The 19,740-nt window shown below is 39.6% G+C and overlaps 1 protein-coding gene across 1 annotated transcript in view; it reads left to right on the top strand.

Moving 5' to 3' along the window:
* The window catches only part of LIN52 (lin-52 DREAM MuvB core complex component), a 46,069-nt gene extending 31,890 nt beyond the window's left edge, over positions 1–14,179 (top strand). The window contains exon 7 of the mRNA XM_026849281.1: positions 12,356–14,179. Coding sequence (XP_026705082.1) covers positions 12,356–12,411 — 56 coding nt within the window. The 3' untranslated portion in view covers positions 12,412–14,179. The remainder of the gene's footprint in view (positions 1–12,355) is intronic.
* Positions 14,180–19,740: the final 5,561 nt, after the last annotated feature.

Here is a 19,740-nt window from a genome sequence, read left to right as displayed (position 1 = left end):
TGTGTTTTATCAGAGCATATAATCTAAAAATCACTCAGCCTGTTTCTCTTGGGGAGATGATGACGATGACACAGGACTCTTATGCTAAAACCTAATTGTTAACCTGCAGAAGACGTCATTCAACACAAATCCCAACAGAAAAGGGCTGGGTGATGGATGTTTCTAGGTAGCAGGCCAAGCTGTCATTCGGTTTTCAACAGAGAGTTCTCTGGGTTGCCTCAAAATTTTCACACCTTGTACCTGGCTTGAAAATAGAGAACATACTTGAAAATAGAGAACATACTAATTTAAAAAAAAATGCTTACGGTTTCTGTTTACCAATGTATGCATATAAAACTTGGAGGAGTGAACAGTTCTTCCTCTGTCTCAGGGGACAAAATGCACAGACTCTTGACTATGGTGCTCAGGTTTCCTGAACAATAAGCAAAGCAGTGCCTAGGTGGAGGGTTAAAAGCTAGGAAACTGTGTTCAACAGGAATATAGGTAGTATAAGTAGGTAATATTTGGGAAAGGAATGCAGGATTGCATATGCATGTGTTGATAGGAGCATGGCCAGTAGATCAAGGGAGGTGATTGTCTACCTCTATTCAGCAGTCATTAGACTGCATCTGCAATGCCACATCCAGTGGTGTCCTCCATTCCCCAGCATGAGGAGAAGCCATTGGTAAACACCAAGATGACCAGGGGACTGGAGCACTTGTCCTGTGAACAGAGGCTGAGGGAATGGGGCTTGTTCAGCATGGAGAAGAGGTGACTTCACAGGCACCTAATAGCTGCCTGCTAGTACCTGCAAGGAGGTAATTGAGAAGATGGAGTCAGGCTCTGCACAGTGCTGTATGGTGGCAGGACAACAGTTATAAATTGGAGCAAAAATGTTTCTGACTGTGTTCAAGAGAAAGCTTTTTCAGCATGGAGCAGCCAAGTATTGGAAGGATTGCCAAGACAGGCTGTGCAGTCTCCATCCATGGATGTTTTTAAGACTTGACTGGCTAAAGCCCTGAGCAGCCTGTCATTTCTGAACAGAAGGTGGACTGGAGACCTGCCAAGGTCCTTTCAAACCTGAATGATTCTCTGATTCTGTACAATTTTCCTCATATGATATTGCACCGTATACCTTATAATTTGATCTGTTCTCTTCTTGTAGATTGAATTTTCTTCATACGTCACTCTCTTTCTACTCTATATCCTCTTTCTACTTATTCATCTTCTATTCTGCTGTGACTTTCTACCTCCAGATATGACTGATAGTCTGATTGTCACTGATCATGGAGTCCTCTGGGTTTTCTGGCTTCCCAAGTTTCTTCAATGCCCCTCAAACCTCATAGCAATCTCACTAGATGCTTAATCTATGGAGACTCCTCATGGCCATTACCATCTTCTGCTTTATGTTCTGAGCTGTCTTTTGGATGATTTTCCATCTGCTTTGCTGCAGTGCCTTTATTCTTCTTTGCCAGTAATGGATGAAGAACACTAGTCTGCTCATTAAAAGGTAACTGTTGTCACTGTATTCAGCTTTCCTAAGAGAAGAAAGTATTGGCAGACATCACCTCAGACCAGTGGTATGCATGGACTGGGAATAAACGTGAAGAGATCTCTGGAGGCAAAAGAGTACCAAAGCTTACTGGGACTGCTCTCAGTAGACCTGGAGTGAAAAATAATGTTGTTTGTTTGGGCCTGTTTTTTTTAGGAATGACAGCTGACTCACATGCTTTATTTGTGGGTTTCAAGAAACTGGGATTTCTTCTGATTGGTTCTCAGGAGTTATCTGCAGACTCTCATACCTCTGTATTTCTTGTATTTGAATCATGTCTTCAAGCTCTTCTTCAAAACCTGTGAGTACTAGAAGTGTGAGGGTGTTTATGAAAAATGTTTACATTTCTTCATGAGTCTGGGCAGGGTTTATGTTTGGGTGCATCTTTTACATCTGAGTTTACAATAGTTGCCTAGTTGCCTTTGAGCTTATTAACAGCTAAATTGTCATAATTGTAGTAGAGCCTGCACTGTTTATATTTTAATATCTATTCCAAACATCCCTGAGTGGTATTATAATTTTGTTATCAAATAGGTCAGATTAAAACTAGTGATAGTTTCTCTGAGTAATAACCACTTTCCTGTGATATTTAACTCTTCCAAATACACTTTTTTTTCCCTCTATTCATTTTAGCTTGACTCTAGTAGCATTTGGATGCTGTAAAAAATGTAATGTTTATAAATGAGTGCATTTCCTCAGATGTCTTGTGACCACCTTGGAATTGGTAAAGATGGTTTTGAGTTCCCTGAACCCTCTTCTGAACTTTCAGATATTCCTCAGCTCAGGGTATTGTTGCCAGGAGGATTGTGGTGGACAAAGTGCATGAAACTAGTCAGTAGTATAACTGAAAAAACTGGACTAAAGCAAATGGTGAATGTACTGGAAAAGATGAGGACAGGGATAAGGGTAGTCATTGAAGAAAGTGCTTTTGATTCATGTGGAGGAAAGAATAAAATGATGGAGGCAGTTGTGAAGATTTTCTTCTGCAGCCCACAAACTGCATATTGCTGCTCTTCTATAATTCTGCTTTGACTAAAGTTGAGATTTTGGCCTTGGAACACTGAGATTTCAAGCATGTATTTGGTCATACAGACTTTTTACATGGATTTTTGGAAATTATCGAAGTTCTCTAGGTAATTTAATATATTGTATCGTTGTGCTAATGGCAAAAGGAATCTTGGTGTTTACTTCATGTTGAAATCAAATAATGTTCAGTTATAAAAAGTGTGGATCTTCTCATAGAGACCTTCAATATTGATAATTTGTTGTTGTGTCAAGGGCTGCAGTCATCTACATGGAAAAATATTTCAATAAGGAATCTTGGGATTAGAAAACATTTTTAAAATTTGGTCTGCTTTTTAAAGTAAGGACATAGCTCTGGACAAATAAATGCAGACTACCATAGTGTGGACTTCCTCCATCCAGATATCTCTTCCCATGATGCTTGTTGACAGGGTTAAATTTAAAAATTCATTTCTGCTTCACAGCTTAAGCCATTGCCTAACTTAACTGACAGGAGCTTGTTTCTGTCTTTTGGAGGTCAAGGAAGCCATACTGCACTTGAACCAGAGCTGCAAGATTCCCTGTAAACACACCTTGATGGCTTCTGTTTGGATTTGTGTGCCCTGGCTTGCATAACCATACAGCATGTATCCAACATTATTAGCCAAAAGGAGTATAGGGACTTACATAATCATTACATGATTATTTTTCAGTAACTGTACTGTAAATATGTAATTCTCTCTACTCCTAGTAACTCTTAATCCCTTTCTTCCTATTGGCTCCTGGGCTCAGATTTTGCCATGGCATGTGTGCCCCAGCCACTGATAAGACTTGAAAAAATTGTTACTTCCAAGGTTCACCTCCTTTGCTCCCAACCAGTAAACACCTGCTCCCCACTATAGACAGGGGACCTGCTCCCCGGTATAGACAGGGGCATCATGGTGCACTCTTTTGAGGGAGCTAGGCAGCACTTCTGCCTGTAGGCCTTCTGAGACGGGTCCATTCAGCTACAGAAACCTTTCATACTTGGCTGCATGCCTATATTCAGTGCAGACCCCTCCGCCTAGCTGCTTCATGTGTTATGCTCAAGAGTTCTTGAGCAAACAGTTTTGATCTTACTTCTCCATGTTGCTTGATAAAGAAGATTCCTCTTAGAGATACTGTGGTGAAAAAAAACGTAAAGAATTCTTGGTCCTCCACAGAGTTTGGGAGGCCAGGAAGTGATTATTTTCCTTTTGGTACAAGCAGGTAGGAAGAAACCCTTTAGAGTGCTTCTTGTTAAAATATGCCCTGTTTCTATCCCGCTCTTTGCCTCCAACATCTGTAGGATTTGGTAGTCAAAGTTCTCCCAAGCTGTAGCTGTTCCAGTGATAGTAAAGTACTTTTCAGATATACTTGATATCTTTGATACAAAATTGCCTTTCATACTGCTTTTTATATTAGAAGGCAACGTGAATTTCTTTCTTTAAGCCTTATAAAATACTTGAACATCGCTTTTCTGTGTTTAATTAGCTTCATGAGTCAGTGCCTGGTCTTAGGGCTTGACATTTTTGGCGTGTGAAATTTTTTTGTGTATTTGACCTTGGCTTTAGTCCAGAATAAATATTTTGAGCTGCTAGTTGTGTGTAGGTTTTTTTGTCTTCGGTCTGAGACTAGGGGGCAGACATAAGCAGCACTGAGAGAAGTGAACTGTATAAACCACAATTAGAATTGCAGTGCACAGGTGTCTGAAGATCTTATACAATTGCCAAGCTATTTGTTTCTCAAATGAGAGGGGCTTTGGGAGTGTATTTTGGAGAATAAAGGGAGCAGAAGGCCCTCCTTTTGGATGATAGGGTTGTGGTTTTGGTGGTCTTTTTTTTTTTTTTAAATCCTAGTTTAAGTTCTTCCAGACTTGATACATTTGATATCTTTGCATAATGAATGGTTGAAAGTGATCTACTGCAGCTGGTGATGGAATTTATAACTGCCTTCAGATAGGACTCAGCACTTAAGAATAAAGATTTCTTGCATGCTAGCTTTTCTTTGAGCATCAAGTTAGGTCTTGCGGTTTAAAAATCTGAATGCTGATGTTCAGAGTAAGATGACTTGTAATGATATTAAAGGAGAATGGCTTTAGCATCAGGGTTATGGATGAGTTCTGTTGCAGATACTGGAGGATCTTTTGGGGAAGTTAGGCATCTTAAATATCTATGCTAGTCATATATGAAGTATCATTGCAATGAAAAAATAGTGAAGTGAATAAACAGCATCTCACAGTACAAGACATTCAGTGTCTAGAGTCCAAATGTTCACTGTATTTTGCAATGTAATGCACAATAATTTTTTTAGTTCTGTATTTCTGTATGCTCCACTGTGTCAGATCTGTATTCTTGGGATGTGAAGTTCCATTAAAAAATAAATAATCGCAGCCCCAGCTCCCCCCACGTACACTCATTTTCTATAATATGGTAATGATATCACCGTAGCAGTAATTACGGGTCATCTTCATTTCTTTCATCTCTGCTGGTTCTGATGGCTTCATTCCTTTGACGGAGAAGATTTGGCTCTGGGTGCTGTGATTATTTTGTTAAGCATTATTCGAATAGACAGGAGTGAGAGAAATTAATCAATCCAAATGCAATTAGCATCATGTTTAACCCAGTGATGGACGTCTCAAGGTGAAACAGCCAGGGGAGTTTCAGACATTATTATTCAATCCAGTGGCTCTTATCTAAATTATAATCAAGAGGGGTTTTTATTGGCTTTGCAGAGAGAAGATGTAACTCTTTCCCTGCTTTGGGGGTCAAAGGGATCAGGTCTTTGGCCCCACAGGATGTTGTCTTCAGGCAGCTCCTAGAAGTGGGAGGTACTGTAGGAGTTTCCTTTAATATGGGGGTCACTGAGAGCAAAATATCTGCATATCCTAATATCTGTGACCTGGAGCATAAGTTTAGTATCTCCCTGAGCATTGGCAGGGATGTCATTGCCCCTTACTTCAAGTGTTTTCACTGACTGGCTTTGCCCGTCTGTTTGTGAATAAATACTGTTTGTAGTTTTTGTATTCGAAGCTCTGTGGACATCATTGTTTGCAGCTGAGTGCAAACAGAATGGTATTGCCTTGCAAGGTAGGGAAATCTGATTAGAAGAACAAGGTAAATCATTCTGCAGAGAAGGAATTTTTTTGAGCAGATACAATTTTAGTATTTATTGATAGCAACAGTAACATTTTTGAGGATATCTTAATCTACAGCAGATCTGTTATCATCATTCTGGATAATCCTGAACGATCTCTGAGATCTCTTATCAAATATGTGATAAAACACCACTACTGTGGGTAGAGAAAAATGAGGTAGAAAGAGGTCACAGGAGGATTTCATGATTCAGGAAAGCATTAGGTATTTGATTCCAATTCTTAAGACTCTAGCTAACAATCAACTAAACTGTTTCAGTGGTTTAAAACTTTATCAGTCTCAGCTATTTACCACTTCTTTGTCAGAGATGACTCTTCATAGCACACTGGGAGGAGCAGTCCATGTGTCTCACCTGCTCTGATTCACAGCCTGGCTTTGTGCAAGCCTCCACCTTCTTTGGCATTTCAAAAGAAGTCATGCCAGACTGTGAACTACAGCTGAAGTAAGGGCAGATTTTGCTGTCTCATTCACCAAGGGAAGGACCATGATGTTTTGTACCAAGGGTTGTGTTAATATTTTAAAATGCTGCAGCGAGACTTGACAGAGCTCATCTTTCAGAGCCTGAATTCTAGCACAGTTGCTGACTCCTGTAGTATACATCTGTACATCACTTCTTACTGAGGCTGTGACCCCATCTGTAGGATGGGAATTAAATCACTCTGTCTCAAGAATATTGTGAAGCTTGATAAACTTTGCAAGTGCTTTGATATTGATTATTGAAAGATGCCATGGTAATGCAAGCTTATTCCACCTGACGGTTTAGCTGATTCTGTCGCCTTACCTGAAAAATGTGTTTCAGGAGTGCTAGATGATTATGCTGGTCTTCAGTGTACATGTTCACGAAGCATGGGTCTGAGTGTTCCTGAAGCATGTACCAGTTCTACTTTCAGTAAAGGCAACTGACATTGCTTTTGCTAACTACTGCTCTCCTGACCTGGCAGTTCCAGCTCTTTATGAAATTGAGCTTGGTGTAACATTCACTGATAAGTATTTGTCAAAGGCCCACAGCCACCAAGGAGCAGTTCATTTGACAATTATGTTAAGGAAGTACACAGCATAGTAACTGGAGCTCTTTTTATGAAGGAAGAGGAGCAAGCTGGTGCCAGCAGGCATCCAGGTGGTGGTAGGATTTTGAGAGTCTAGTTTCAGGGTATAAAGTGGTCCATACAGATCTCTTTCTCTGATAGCAGTTCAGATTATGTTGGCTGGGTAATAATACTCTGTTGCTCTTGTCTTGACATAAGCCTCTTTTTGCTTTGAGAGCTCTGTTAGTAATGATATCAATCTTAAATATTTTGGCTGGTTTTAGACTGCCTTCACTCCCCATCACCCCTGTGACTGGGTTTTTTTTGGTTTTTGTTTTGGTTTTTTTTGGGTTTTTTTTTGTTTTGTTTTGTTTTGTTTTGTTTTGTTTTGTTTTTGTTTCCCTTCCAAATGCAATACTAGTTAAGCCTAGCCAAAAGATGTGGTTTCACCATTGGCTTTCCCAAGTTCAGTCGAGCAAGACTCCCACAGTTACTCACAGGAATTCTTCTGGGCTTTTTTTTTATGTGCTACTGACTAAAAAGAATGGTTGTGTCATCTCATTCTAACATTGTATTTCAGGACAAAATAAATAATTTCTGATGCAGCAGACCCTTGTGATAGAAGGGTTAAAAACCAGAGAAGTGTTCTGCTGTCTCTCTGCAATTCATGTTACTTGCCCTGAACTGGTAATTTCTGCTGATAGTGAAACAAAGAAGCAACTTTCCTTCAATAGTTCTTCAGAAATAAACCATTTTAGTTTTGTTTTCTGTGTAGTCCTAATACACAACAGTAGTTTAAGAGTGAATGATTAGTACTTTAAAGGAATCCTTCCATGTTGAAAAACAAATTCTTTAGCTATCATAAATACAATTGAATGGGAAGAATAACTGATAAGCTAACAAATTGTGACAGTACCCAAAATAACCTTTTGTAGTCAAGAATGTAGCATTTAAAGTGTGATACTACAAGACATTTCAGGGCTAAACCCATGTTCTGTTCAGAGGGTATTAATTGTATTTCCACGGTTTTTTTAGTAACAAGACCTTTCAATTTCAACAAGGCTCCATTTTCAGGTCAGAGGAGGAGCACCAAATTTGTCCCGAGTTGTACATCTGGGGGAAAGGTTTCTTTTGTGCTTTTTTAGTGGGCGACTTCATTTAAAAATATTTGTGATTTGAAGATGCTCACAAGCTTTGTTTTGAGATTTTTAGATAAGCTCGGAAGTAGTAAGCAGGAAGATATAATGATCATGATAAATGTGTGACAAATACAGTTTGTCACATATACTTTATCACCAACTGTGGTGTGCTTTTGCATTTAAGTGTATATTATGTTAAAAAAAGTGTGTACATATGTGTGCTGCTTAGGGATTCTCATGGGTGAAAGTTGCTTATATAAGGGTAAATCACTGGTTTTGTTGCTGATTTTATAGCAGTAAATCCTTCCATTATTTCCTGGCTATCCAGACCTTATGACACAGTATGTCCTGTGCTGTCATATGTGTGAGAAGGCTTTTTATGGGGAGCAATCAGGCTGGACCCCAATCTCCAGTGCAGTGGGTTTTTTTCTAATTAAATTGTCACTGGAAGGAATATCCGGAACAGCAGTTTTCATTTTCAATCGAGGAAAAAACATTATGAGTCTTTGTCATTTGATTAAAAGTTACTTAACCTTTAAATTGCTACAGATGTAAAGATAGCTCTGAGTTTCCAATGTAATCGCCTCCAAGTTAAAATCAGGAAAATCTTTGTGTAATGAAACCCATATGTCATAGTGAAAGGATGCAAAGCACTGGCAGAGTGGGCTGCTCTAGCAGGAGATTCTGCACCCAATCTTGTTAACCAGGACTGCTTTTGGTAATCCCTCATCTCCTCACTTGTAGGAAATCAATCTGTACTACTGAATCTTTTCAACCAGCAACCACAAAATTTACTGCAGAGAGGCAACTTGGGGACAATTGTAGTAGAAAAGGAGCCCTGGGCAACAAGGCTAAATGTGGGATTGAGGGATTGAAGTTCTAAAGAGGAGATTATATTAAACCTTATTCTGTTCCCCTGTAAAGTAGAAATGTCTCCTTCTCCTTTAAGCCCCAGCCTTCCCTACCCAATACCTGTGCTTGAGATCTGCTTGGCGAATCTTGCCAGGCAGTAAACTGAATTCATACAGTATAGCATTTGCTGTTAATTATAGTAGCCTGATAGCATTTTTGAATACTTTTCTCTGGAAGAGTCTATTGAAGCACTCAACTTCCATTGTAACCAGTGCTGATAACATCTTAAAGTGTTTTTTCTGTGGTCTTCAGTATCCTCTTCCTCCTTCCTAGTAGGTGAGATTAATTTGTATCCAAGCTATTGCAATCGTATCCATTGTTGATTTTTCTATTGTAGTAGATGCACAGTCTAGGCAAGGTTGTAAATCGTGACTTGACATGGAGATTCATGTTTCTGTTTCATGCTGCACAGCCTCTTTAGTGTCTGTTTGCTGGTACAATGAAACCTGCATTCAAGCTCTCTCTTCACTTGAAGTCCGTGGTTTAAGCAACCATTTTAAAGAAAAAAATCCCTGAGGTTTTTACTACAGTTTTGTCCAACCTTTTAATTAAAAAATCCACCTCTATCTACTACGCAACTGGCTTCTGCTGGTCCCTTGGGTAGTTGTTTAAGGCAGGTTTTACCATCTCTCTTAGTCTGAAATCATATTTAGAATGTGGATGATGGTTTCTTCATTCACAAGCTCTTCCCTCACTCCAGCAAGCTCCAAAAGGCCCCATTGGAAATGATATTCCCATTATTAAGAATTCATTTATCGGGAGCAATACTGAGCAGAAGAGTCAGTTTAATATTAGAGGCTTTTCTGTGTAAAACCCAAGCTTGAATCATACTCCAGTGCAGATTGAAGAGGAACAAAGAGGAAGGAATAGCCAAGACATTTGATGCAGTACCATGTAATATATATTTGGCCTGTGCTTACCAGGAATACATTGAACTGTGGTTCTTGGGCAGTTAAGAGAAGCAGCTGAACCAAGGAAAACACGATTGTTAATGTTTGTGGAAACTTGCCCTTAGTTTGGCTGTGATTTTTTTTTTTTTTTTTTTTTTTTTTTTTTTTTTTTTTTTTTTTTTTTTTTTTTTTTGTATGTGATACAAGGATGTTATTTCCTGGCCATCTTCATACAGATATAAAGATGTAAGGTCCTTTTATTCAGTTTGGCATCATATCTTTAAAAATACAGCCCTGATGCAAGCCTGAGTATGTGAGAAGAAGAGGAATACAGAATAGCAGAAGGCTGTCTCCTGCTCCTAATGGGATTTTGTAGCAGCATGTGCGAGTTTGTTTCAGAAGTCAGAAATGAACAGATGTTGGTATAAATTACCTCTGTGTCTGATGTCTTGCAAATTAAAAGCGCGGTTGGCATCACTAAACAATTTCACCAGGTTGGGGGGGGAAGCGGGCGGTGATTATTGTAGCAGGTCGGTAAGAATCTTTAAGCTGCAGCAGAACAGGATAGCAAGGATAAAGGAATGAAGAATAAAATGAGAGGTCTGTGAATTAATCAGAAATGTTAACATCTCCGATGACAAGTGAACAGGAGGGCACGTGCTCTGGAGCAACCCCCAACCCACAGTAATTTCACTCAGCGCACAGAAGGAGTCTATGCTCTCTGCCTGATTTATAGGGTACAACCCTCTTTGGGGGAACAGAATTGTCATGCATTCGTATATCTCCTATATGGGACTTGCACTCTGGAAAACTTTCCACTCTACCAACTACAGTTCGGCTTTGTGCTTTCTCTGTTAAGAGTGTTTTAAAACCATGCATTGTTGAAGGCAGGGAAGTGTCAAAGAACAGGTGCTGAAAATCTGTTCCTAGCTGAAATTTTTAAAACCTTGCATTTTTATTTAATCATGTTCTTTGTGCATAACAACTTAGTTCCTGACAATATAACAATCCACTCTGTCCTTCTGCATCCATGTGTCCTATCTTCTATCCGTGTGTCACTTCAGCAGCACTTAAAAGATACAAGCTATCTTGCAGATGGGGAAGTAGAGGTACAAATGAGTACTTCTGTGGCAGTTTATGCTGTGAATCAGAAGCAGAGTTGGGAATGGATCCCAGATTATATAAATCACAGTTGGAGGGATGGACCAAGTGAATGATGCTATGATCTGCTTGAATCTGCAACCAGTCTGAAGCATGTTCCACTCATGGCAGTGGACTTTGCAGCCTATGAATATCAGTGTGTACCAGACAGTTCATAATACCCTTAATGGTTTTACAGGGGTATTGTTGATGACCATACCTTGTAGTACAATTTTGGGTAGACAAATTAGAATGTAATAATTTAAAGAGGAGGGTTTAAGGTACAAATTCTAATCTTTAGGTAAAGAATAACAAAATGTCTTTACCTGAGGGTGTGTATTGAGTATTTTAAGCTGAATATTTTAGTTCTGTTCTAACAGATAATTGGTGAAAAGAAAACCCAACGTCAGCAAGAAACCCAGTTCCAGTTTTAATCCCAATTGTCATTTCTGTTGTTCCTCTCAGTAGAGAGGTCAGGAATTGAATGAACAAAACAGAAAATGAATTTCCAGTCACTTTCCAGAGTCTGGGCTAGGTGTGGGAAACATGCACACTTTCATCAATCCTGTGAATAAAAACCTCTATGTTTTGATGCCTGTCAGTCCAGCACAAAGCTTACACCTTTATTGACAAGAAATGAAGGGAAGCACCAGTGTGAAGATTGTCTTTCTCCAGGACTCAATTGCTAATCGTGTTGTCTTCAGGATGTACTGTATTGTTATTGCAAGACAAAGATAGTATTAGGGCTGCTCTACCAGCTTGTGAGCTTATGGGCTCACAAGTCAGAAATGTCTCGTGCAGAAAAGTGGCTGTGTAAACCCTGCTGTAATACAGCTACCAGAGATTGATGGTGCCAAGAGTGAGAGAGAGACATATAAACCTTGCCTTGCTGTATTAAACATCGAAGGACTGACAATGCAGAGAGAGAGAGAAGACCAAAACTCTATAAACTTTACTTTATTACACCATCCATAGATGAACTGCATTGAAGGAATATAAACCCTATTATATTGCAGCATCCAGGGGCTGACATTGCTGAGAGAGAGAAAATGCTGTCTAATTTCTGTTGAAGATCATAGCATCCAGGGACCAATAATCCTGAAATGGAGAAAGAGAGAGTTCCATAATCTCTGACGGATTAGAACATCCAGGAACAATTGCTCTGAGACAGAGTGATGGAGATCTGGATTATACCATTCAGAGATGGATAGTACAGAGAAAAGGAGATGTGAGAGCATAACACAGTAGGAATAGAAAGCATAGATTGTATGTAATCAGACAGCCTGTGGGAATTATTTCTGAGTTTAGAAGATTCCAGGTCCTGACTGTGTTTCTAGGATGCCAGGAATTCACACTGGAATGCAGTTTTACTTATTTTCAACTTTAAAAAACAAAACCAAAACCAAACTTACTGGTGTAAGCACAAATGTAAGAGAATTTCTTACCCTGTGGTAAAAATCTGTAAATTATACAATTGTTTGGATTTCTTGGCTTTTTAAAAAATATTTATATCTTTTTTTTTTTTTCTCCCTTGTGATTTCAGCTAGAGAAATGACTCGAGGGAAATTCTTGAACATCCTAGAGAAACCGAAAAAGTAGCTGCTACACCTGGAGTTCGGACAGAAATACCCCAACTAGATGATTTTACGTACTGCAGATCCAGATGAACCCCAGAACTTATAAGAAGTACAAAGCTCTTGCTCTAGACCTTCAGAAGCAAACATCTCTTTTTGCTTCCACAGCTTGTCTCTTCACAGGGGAGAGGTATTGCATTCACAGGTCACAAGGACTGCAATTGGTCGTGTTGGAATTTGGACTCCATCTGAGCGTAAGATGTCCACAGGAGGACTCAGCCCTGGTGTACTGTGACAGTCACCTGTTTTAATCAGCTACTCAGAATTGAACAGCCATAGTGTCCCTCTTCAGCTCCTGTCAGTGGCAGCACCTGTTTCCAGTCCACAGCAGATCTTACACTGGCCAGTGTGCATCATGGGGCATTGACCCTTTTGTGTGTCTTTTGTCTTAGATGTATTGATTTCCCATGTGTAACTTCTGTGTTAAAAGATCTGAGCCGAGTTTGGGGTGTGGATTGGTCAATAGCACTGGTTCAGCAGGAGCATGTGCTTTTAGTGTAGAAGCTGAGTGCAGTCTGTGCATTAAATTCCAGTTACTCACTGTCTTCGGAGAAGCACGTCTGGTACCCCAAGAAGAACCTTCAGCATACCAGGAGCTTCATCTCACCGTTAAACGGTTCTCTAGTGAAATCAAGACTGCCAGACCATCAGGAGTAAGAGATGTTACTGTATCATATGAAGAAAAGCATCCCTACAGAAACTTCAGCAGTACACAGAGAGACAGCTTTCTCAGTCCACTGTGATTCTCTGCTTCTTACAGAGCTAGAAACAAAAAGTTATAAAGTTGAAAGGTGGTAATATTTTCAGTTAGCACTCCATGAAGGGGCAAAGGGATTATTAGCCACATTGTGAGGATGACCTGCTTATACGAAATCTTAACATTTCTGAAAATAACATTTTGTGGTGTTTTTAATTACTTATAGAACAGCAACCTCAACATTCTCTTCCCCTACAAACCCAGAATTTTTAAGACAGAATCTTCTGTGACCTGGTTTCTTTCAGCACACAGTTGTGGGCTTTATTATCTTACCATTTAATGCCTTTTCCTTCTGTTAATGCACTTCTGTGTGTTTACCCCTGAGAAGAGATAACAAGCATGTTCAGACTTTAAGAGAATAATGTTTTTCATTTCATTTTCTTTCCTTTTCCTAGAAAACAACATTTTAAGCATCATAATTATGTTATATTTAGGGTGCAACATAATATTGAAATATTGGCTGAAGAGCAGGGTTTTTTCCTCTATTTAGAAATGTTATTTTTAACATGCGGGCTTTTCAAAACTTGTCATTTCCCAAGCTGCAGTCACATGTGAGAGGAGAAATGACTTGGAAATGTACATATAACAGTCTGTCCTTACAGCATTTCTCTCTCTGCAAAGGAGACTCTTTCAGATGCATGTGCAATAAAGAGGAGGATATTTTTTTTATTCAGATAGTCCTCTCTAAATTTTTTCTAAAATGCTGGTGGCCTTTTGGTTTGCAGTCTGAGGTCTTGGTTATTACCAGTCAGAACTAGTCTCATCTTGGACAGCTCCTGTTAACTAAGTTTAGGCAGTTAAATCCCACATCTCAGAAAGATCCTGCACAAATACTGAATATTTAGGAGTGTCAGGAGTCTGATTTTAAACTTAATGGATTTATTTCTTTACTTCACAGTAACTCCATCCCTTGAGAGCATGAGAGTTAAGACAGATGAATGTGAAGAGAAACTGAAAGTGATAATTCAGAGACAGAGAAAAAAACTGCTGGTGCAGACTAATGTTGGTGTAGCTTTAAGTACTGAATTCTACATTTCAAATGCAATTTAAGTTTATATACTATATATATAATATATATACACATATATAACATAATGGGATACTTTGTATTGCCAGTATGAGTTTGTGCATTTTATAGAGGTTTGTTGATCCAATTCAGGAATTGAGATCTGAAAGGAAGAGGAATATAGGAGAAGATACAAAACCCTGGCATGGAAGTATATGTGTATTTTCCAACATGTTCAGTAAGGAATTTTGAAATTTAGGTAGTTTTTAGTAACATACATATGTTTTAAAAAACAAAACCAAACACAAAAAAACCCTTTTACCGTATGCAGTACTTATCTTCTATAGGGCAGCCAGTAACGTATGCTTTAAAATGTGTTATTTGTTGGCTTTGTACTCATCATCTGTTGAGATGAGTCAGTGATGTATTTTTTTATTGGTAATATTTATATGTACTTTTCTGTGTTAGCCAGGGAATTGTAATCTGTCTGTTACTGCTTTTGTGGTTTGGTAATAAACAAATGCAAAGCTTAGAAATTTGTCTGGGTTTCTAAAACAGCCCTCTTAAGATGCAAAAGCTTTTGCTTAGCCACCTTCTGCATGTCACCACCTCAAGGTTTGGCCTGTGGATGCTCCATTCCCAGCAGTAAATAAATATTTGGCAATATCCAGAGGGTACTGAGGGTTTTCATACCTTTTGAGCACTATGTTTTTACTTCAGTGATGGCCTTCCTGACATCCCTGCAGTATCTATTTATACAGGATAATCTGGGTGATTTTTTATTGCTGATAGCCTCTGTAGTTTGAAAAAGTATTCTGATAAATTAAGTGATGGGAATGAAGAATATAAGAAAGTCACGATTTGGTAATATTAATCAAGCTAATGCATTGCTTTAAAGTGTTTTCATGTGTTGGTATGTTAAATGTTACAGTGAGGTTCTTGGAAATAAATCCAATATGTATTTAGTTCTTTTTAAATGCCAGTGTTACATATATTCAGTTCTAAAGGCTAGTCTTTGCTCTTTAATCCAACTGAGAAGACATTCTTGTTTATGTTGATCATTATCAAAATAAAGGTCTAGTTGCACTGGCAGTTGAAGAGCATAACATTTCTTTTAACTGTGTTTTGACACTACAAAATTAACAATTTTGAAACAATCCTATAACCCACAGTTCTCAGCTTTACTTCCTATTTCCCTCAACAAGTCACCTAGAAATAAAAGATTAGTTAAAACTGACTAATCCAACTTTTATGTTACATAAAAATGTAAGGTGCTTTTACAAGTTGAATCACAAGCCCATTTTATCTGTAATCTTCTGTTTGATTATAAACAGTTGTAGAAGGATAGGGAAGGATATAAACAAAAGACTTACACAGAATGATTTTGCTTTAGGGTAACTTACAGAGCATCCAGCAATCTGTTTTAGTTGAATCTGGTCTACAGTAGACCCTCCCCTTTATAAATTTGTCTTAGTCCTACCTAATTTGTCTGTACTTCTGGCCTCTAAAATGCCCCTGGACAGCAAGTTCCAGTTACAAAAGAGGGTTTTTTTTAAAAAAAAAGTATGTGTGTGTGTGTGTGTGTGTGTGTGTGAAGTCATTGTTTGCTTTTAACCTACTTACCTGACAATTCCACTTTGAACCCTTCATTTCTTGTCAGAAACAGAAAACCATTTTTCTTCTTTGCTGTCTGTGCACTATTCATGATTTTTCAGCTCCTGCTGTGGTTTTGGTTCCATGATTATGTTCACCTTCCTTATGTTCACAATGTTCAGTTGTCTTCTATTACCGCTTGAGATGGCATAATAAAAATTGCAGAGTATTCAGAGTCCAAGCATACTGTGGAGGCATGCAAGTCCTAATTACAGCTTGTATTTTGTTTCTCTGCTGGTTTCTCCCGCATCATCATGGGCTAAATCCTGTTTTAAGTATCTCTAAGAACAGGATCATCACTTATATTTGCAGTCTGTGCATGGAGCAGACCTCATCCACTTCATCTTCACCCACAGTAACATATCTTAGGCAAACAACACTTTTTCCAAATCATGACTACCGTTATGCCAACCACTTCATCTTGAGGAAGCAATACCAGGTATTTCCATCATCAACCTATACAGTATGTAAAAAAGATAAATTACATCTTTGTTATGTGGTCTGAAATCCTGGATTCCTATACTACCACAAGTTCAGTAATACTGCCTAAACATTTCTGTAATACTTCTAAACTAATAACAATTTTTAGACAGATTGCAAATTACTATTGCAGGAAATCCACAGGCTGATACATATGCTCTCCTAAAGCTGGCAGTCATTCAAAACACCAGAGAGGTGGTCTTGATAGAGGCATTTTGGGCATCCTTACACTTACCCTTGAGTCCCTCCTGAGAAGAACCTCAGGCAACGAGAGTACTTGTAATGGGGAAATGTGTCATGTCTTTTAAGTGAACCATATGAACATGGCATGCAAACTTCATATAACGTGAAAATAATCATTACTTCTTATGTTGTACCTCCCATTTTCATATGCCATTCTGTACTGACACTTTTTAAAAAGTAATTAAATAATTAATCTTTAGTAAATATTATCATTCACTGAAAGACTGTTTTCCGGAAGGTCCTCTCTCTATCTTTGACCCATCAGAATCACATTTGGATATAAACTTCCCATGGACCAACAAGCTCTGAACTGAATTAAATTTATTAGAACAACAAAGGTGAATGTTATAAATACATTTCTGTAATCACTGTAGTAAAAACTTCTCACCACAGAAATATCAAACCCCATGCTTCCCACATGCCCATCCCAGCATCTACCTCAGCCAGTGTGCTGATGTTGTATGTGTGATGCCGAATATACATTGCCCTGATAAGAGATGAAACTTGGCATTTTAAAAAGGCAAGAAAAGTGGGGAAAAAAGAAGAATTAAAAAAAAGAGAGGAAAAGGAAACAAAAAAGACTGGATCCTTTTTGTTTTATGCAATACTTGGAATCAAAGCTATTCTAGAGATGTGTTATTGCTGCAAGCCAATGCTTACATAGGTGCTTTGAGTCTCTTTCAGGAGGATGTGAAATGCAAAATCTTGACGTTAATTGTGGCCAATCATTTGAAGTCCACTTAAAGATGTTTAAAAGCTTAAGTGGCCAGAGAAGTATGGACTGATCCAGTTTCTATAGAGTGTAATCCCTATTCTACATGGATTAGGTGCAATAATGCCATTTTTATTTAGATTGTGTTAAATTTTCAGCACGGCAGGATCTCTTCAAATTTTTACTTTATCATCCACTGAAACGGCCGATTTTTACACTTGACTTTTCTGCCATGTCCCCTGGAGCAGGATGACTGACTCCAGGCCGCTGATGCATGTACAGAATAGGCGTTTTCTGGTTGGGTTTGTGTGGTTGACCTCTGGCCTGCCTGCTGATTCCTATAATACAGATCAGTGACCAGTGAAGCCAGAATGCTCTCTGCCTGTCTCTGTTATAGACACCTCAGTAAGGAACAGAAAAGAGGAAGAGGCCTGAGCTTGAAAGCCCTTACTTAATTGCTAATAGAAAAAATGGGTAATAAGAATGACCTTGCACCTTATTTATTGACCAGATCTCTGGGGGGACAAACTACTTGACTTGGTTCTGTGTCAGTTGAAAGGCTGGCTCTGGCCAATAGCTGATGAGTAGGTGTAATAATATAGGGTAATTAAATTTTGTGTTTGCAGGCACTTGGATGCCAGGAAGGATTCCCCTCCCAAAAATACCGGGCACCTTTAACAACTTTCCTTATAATCACAGAATTTTAAAGCTAATTTTGAAGCATCAGAAATTTGCCATTTGCCATCTTCCGCTTACTATGGCAGCCCAAAACGCAGCAGGTTGTGTATGCAAAGGCAGGAAGAAGGCTCAGCTGCTACAGGCGCAGCAGCTACGCGAGAATGAGGGACAAGAGACCAGCAGAGTGACTCAAGTGGGCACGGACACTCAGGCTGCTTGGTTCTGTGGCCTTTATTTTGTTTTCCTCTCCCTATATTAAGGTAACTCATTAGTTATATCTAGTTTTAATTTATTTATATACATGTCTATTGATTATCCTAAATTGCCTTTCAGGGTAATTACTGGTGCCTGTCTTTCTCTAGTACTCTGCATGGATCAGTTTGTCACCCTGTCTTAGGTTTCTCCCCCTACTTAGCACACCAAAGTTGAATAGCACATATGAAACAGGGAGAAATCACTTCTGGTGAGGCCTGCTGCAGGAGGGACCAGGGTGAGCCCTGACTTGCAGGAGGGATCAGCTTGTAATCAGCTGTGCAGGAGGAAAAGAGATCTGCAGGCTCTGAGTATCTTTAACAGGATCAGCTGAGGTGTTTTGCTCAAAATGAGCTTGTAATCAAAAATTAGGGAAAATGTCTTGCTGAAAAATGTTTGGTTGATAATGGTTTCTCAAGGAAGTGTTGGGTTGAAAGTTAGAGGGACTATGTGTCTTTCTTTGCCTTGTTTTGATCAGGGAGTTTGAGCTGGGGTCTCCTACCCACCTCACAACTTCTTCTGGAAGTTCTCATGTCTTTAATAATTTTGGGCATCTTTAGAAACCTTCCTGTGAGGCCCAGCACATGTTCCCTTCCACAGGAACTTCCAGGATCTTGTTTACACCCTTGCTTCTTCCCAGGCTGGACTCTGAGGCAGACCCATGGCATGGCCTTACTGGAGAAAAGCACATGCCAGGTGCTGCATTTCTCTAAGGATAGCCACCAGTGATCCTTAGCAGAGACTTAAGGCAAATCTTTGCAATCAAATGTTTGGTTTTGATGGTGCATTTCTGTGTGGAAGTGCAGGTACCTGTGTACACCACTGGAGATGAGAAAGGAGAAGGCAGTCAAGAGAGTTGAACTTGGGTTTCCACCGTGCAGATGGACAGTGGTGATGGAGAGAGGGTGGAGGTCTGTGTCCCCAGCAATGTGTGGCTGCTGACCAGCCACCGGCCCCGTGCTGCGTAGCTGGGCCCCAGCGCCTGGGCTGCTTTTCTGGCTGTTTCTCCCCATCCCTCTTCTCCCTGTGCCCGAGAGGCGGCTCCCTGTCCGTCTGCAAGCGCAGGGAGCGCTAGCTGCCGCTTGTTAGAAGAATTCCCCCAAGTCAGACCTATGGTACCAGCCGTGTGAAGCGGAAGACAATTAGGGGCTTATTAGTGTCCTGGGGAGACGTGTAACTTGTGTTGCTGGGACTTACCAAAACAGCGAGAGTCTTACCGGCAAGCTCCAGCCGAGAAAAGACTAAGGGATTGTCTCACCTAATTATGGGGAATGGGCCTCTTTGTGTTTGTGATTCGGTACGGTTGTCCGATCGCTTTTCTCTGGCTGCTGGCTCAGGCCGAGCTGGAAGTGTGCTAATTAGAAGAGAAATGGACGTAGTGATCCTGTCAGCTCTTGTTACCGGCGTGGACAAAGCCGAATATTATTCTGAGGCAGTGTTTTGTGAGTGTCCCCCTTCCAGCTCTCATTAAGGGCAAGGTTGGTGGACAGGGAGGGGACTCTACCACATGGGT

The sequence above is a fragment of the Athene cunicularia genome, assembly GCF_003259725.1.
Source record: "Athene cunicularia isolate RWA chromosome 5 unlocalized genomic scaffold, athCun1 chr5_part1, whole genome shotgun sequence".
In the NCBI taxonomy this organism is placed as follows: domain Eukaryota; kingdom Metazoa; phylum Chordata; class Aves; order Strigiformes; family Strigidae; genus Athene; species Athene cunicularia.
Note: the sequence above shows the minus strand (reverse complement) of the source record. Positions and strands in the feature narration are given on the sequence as shown.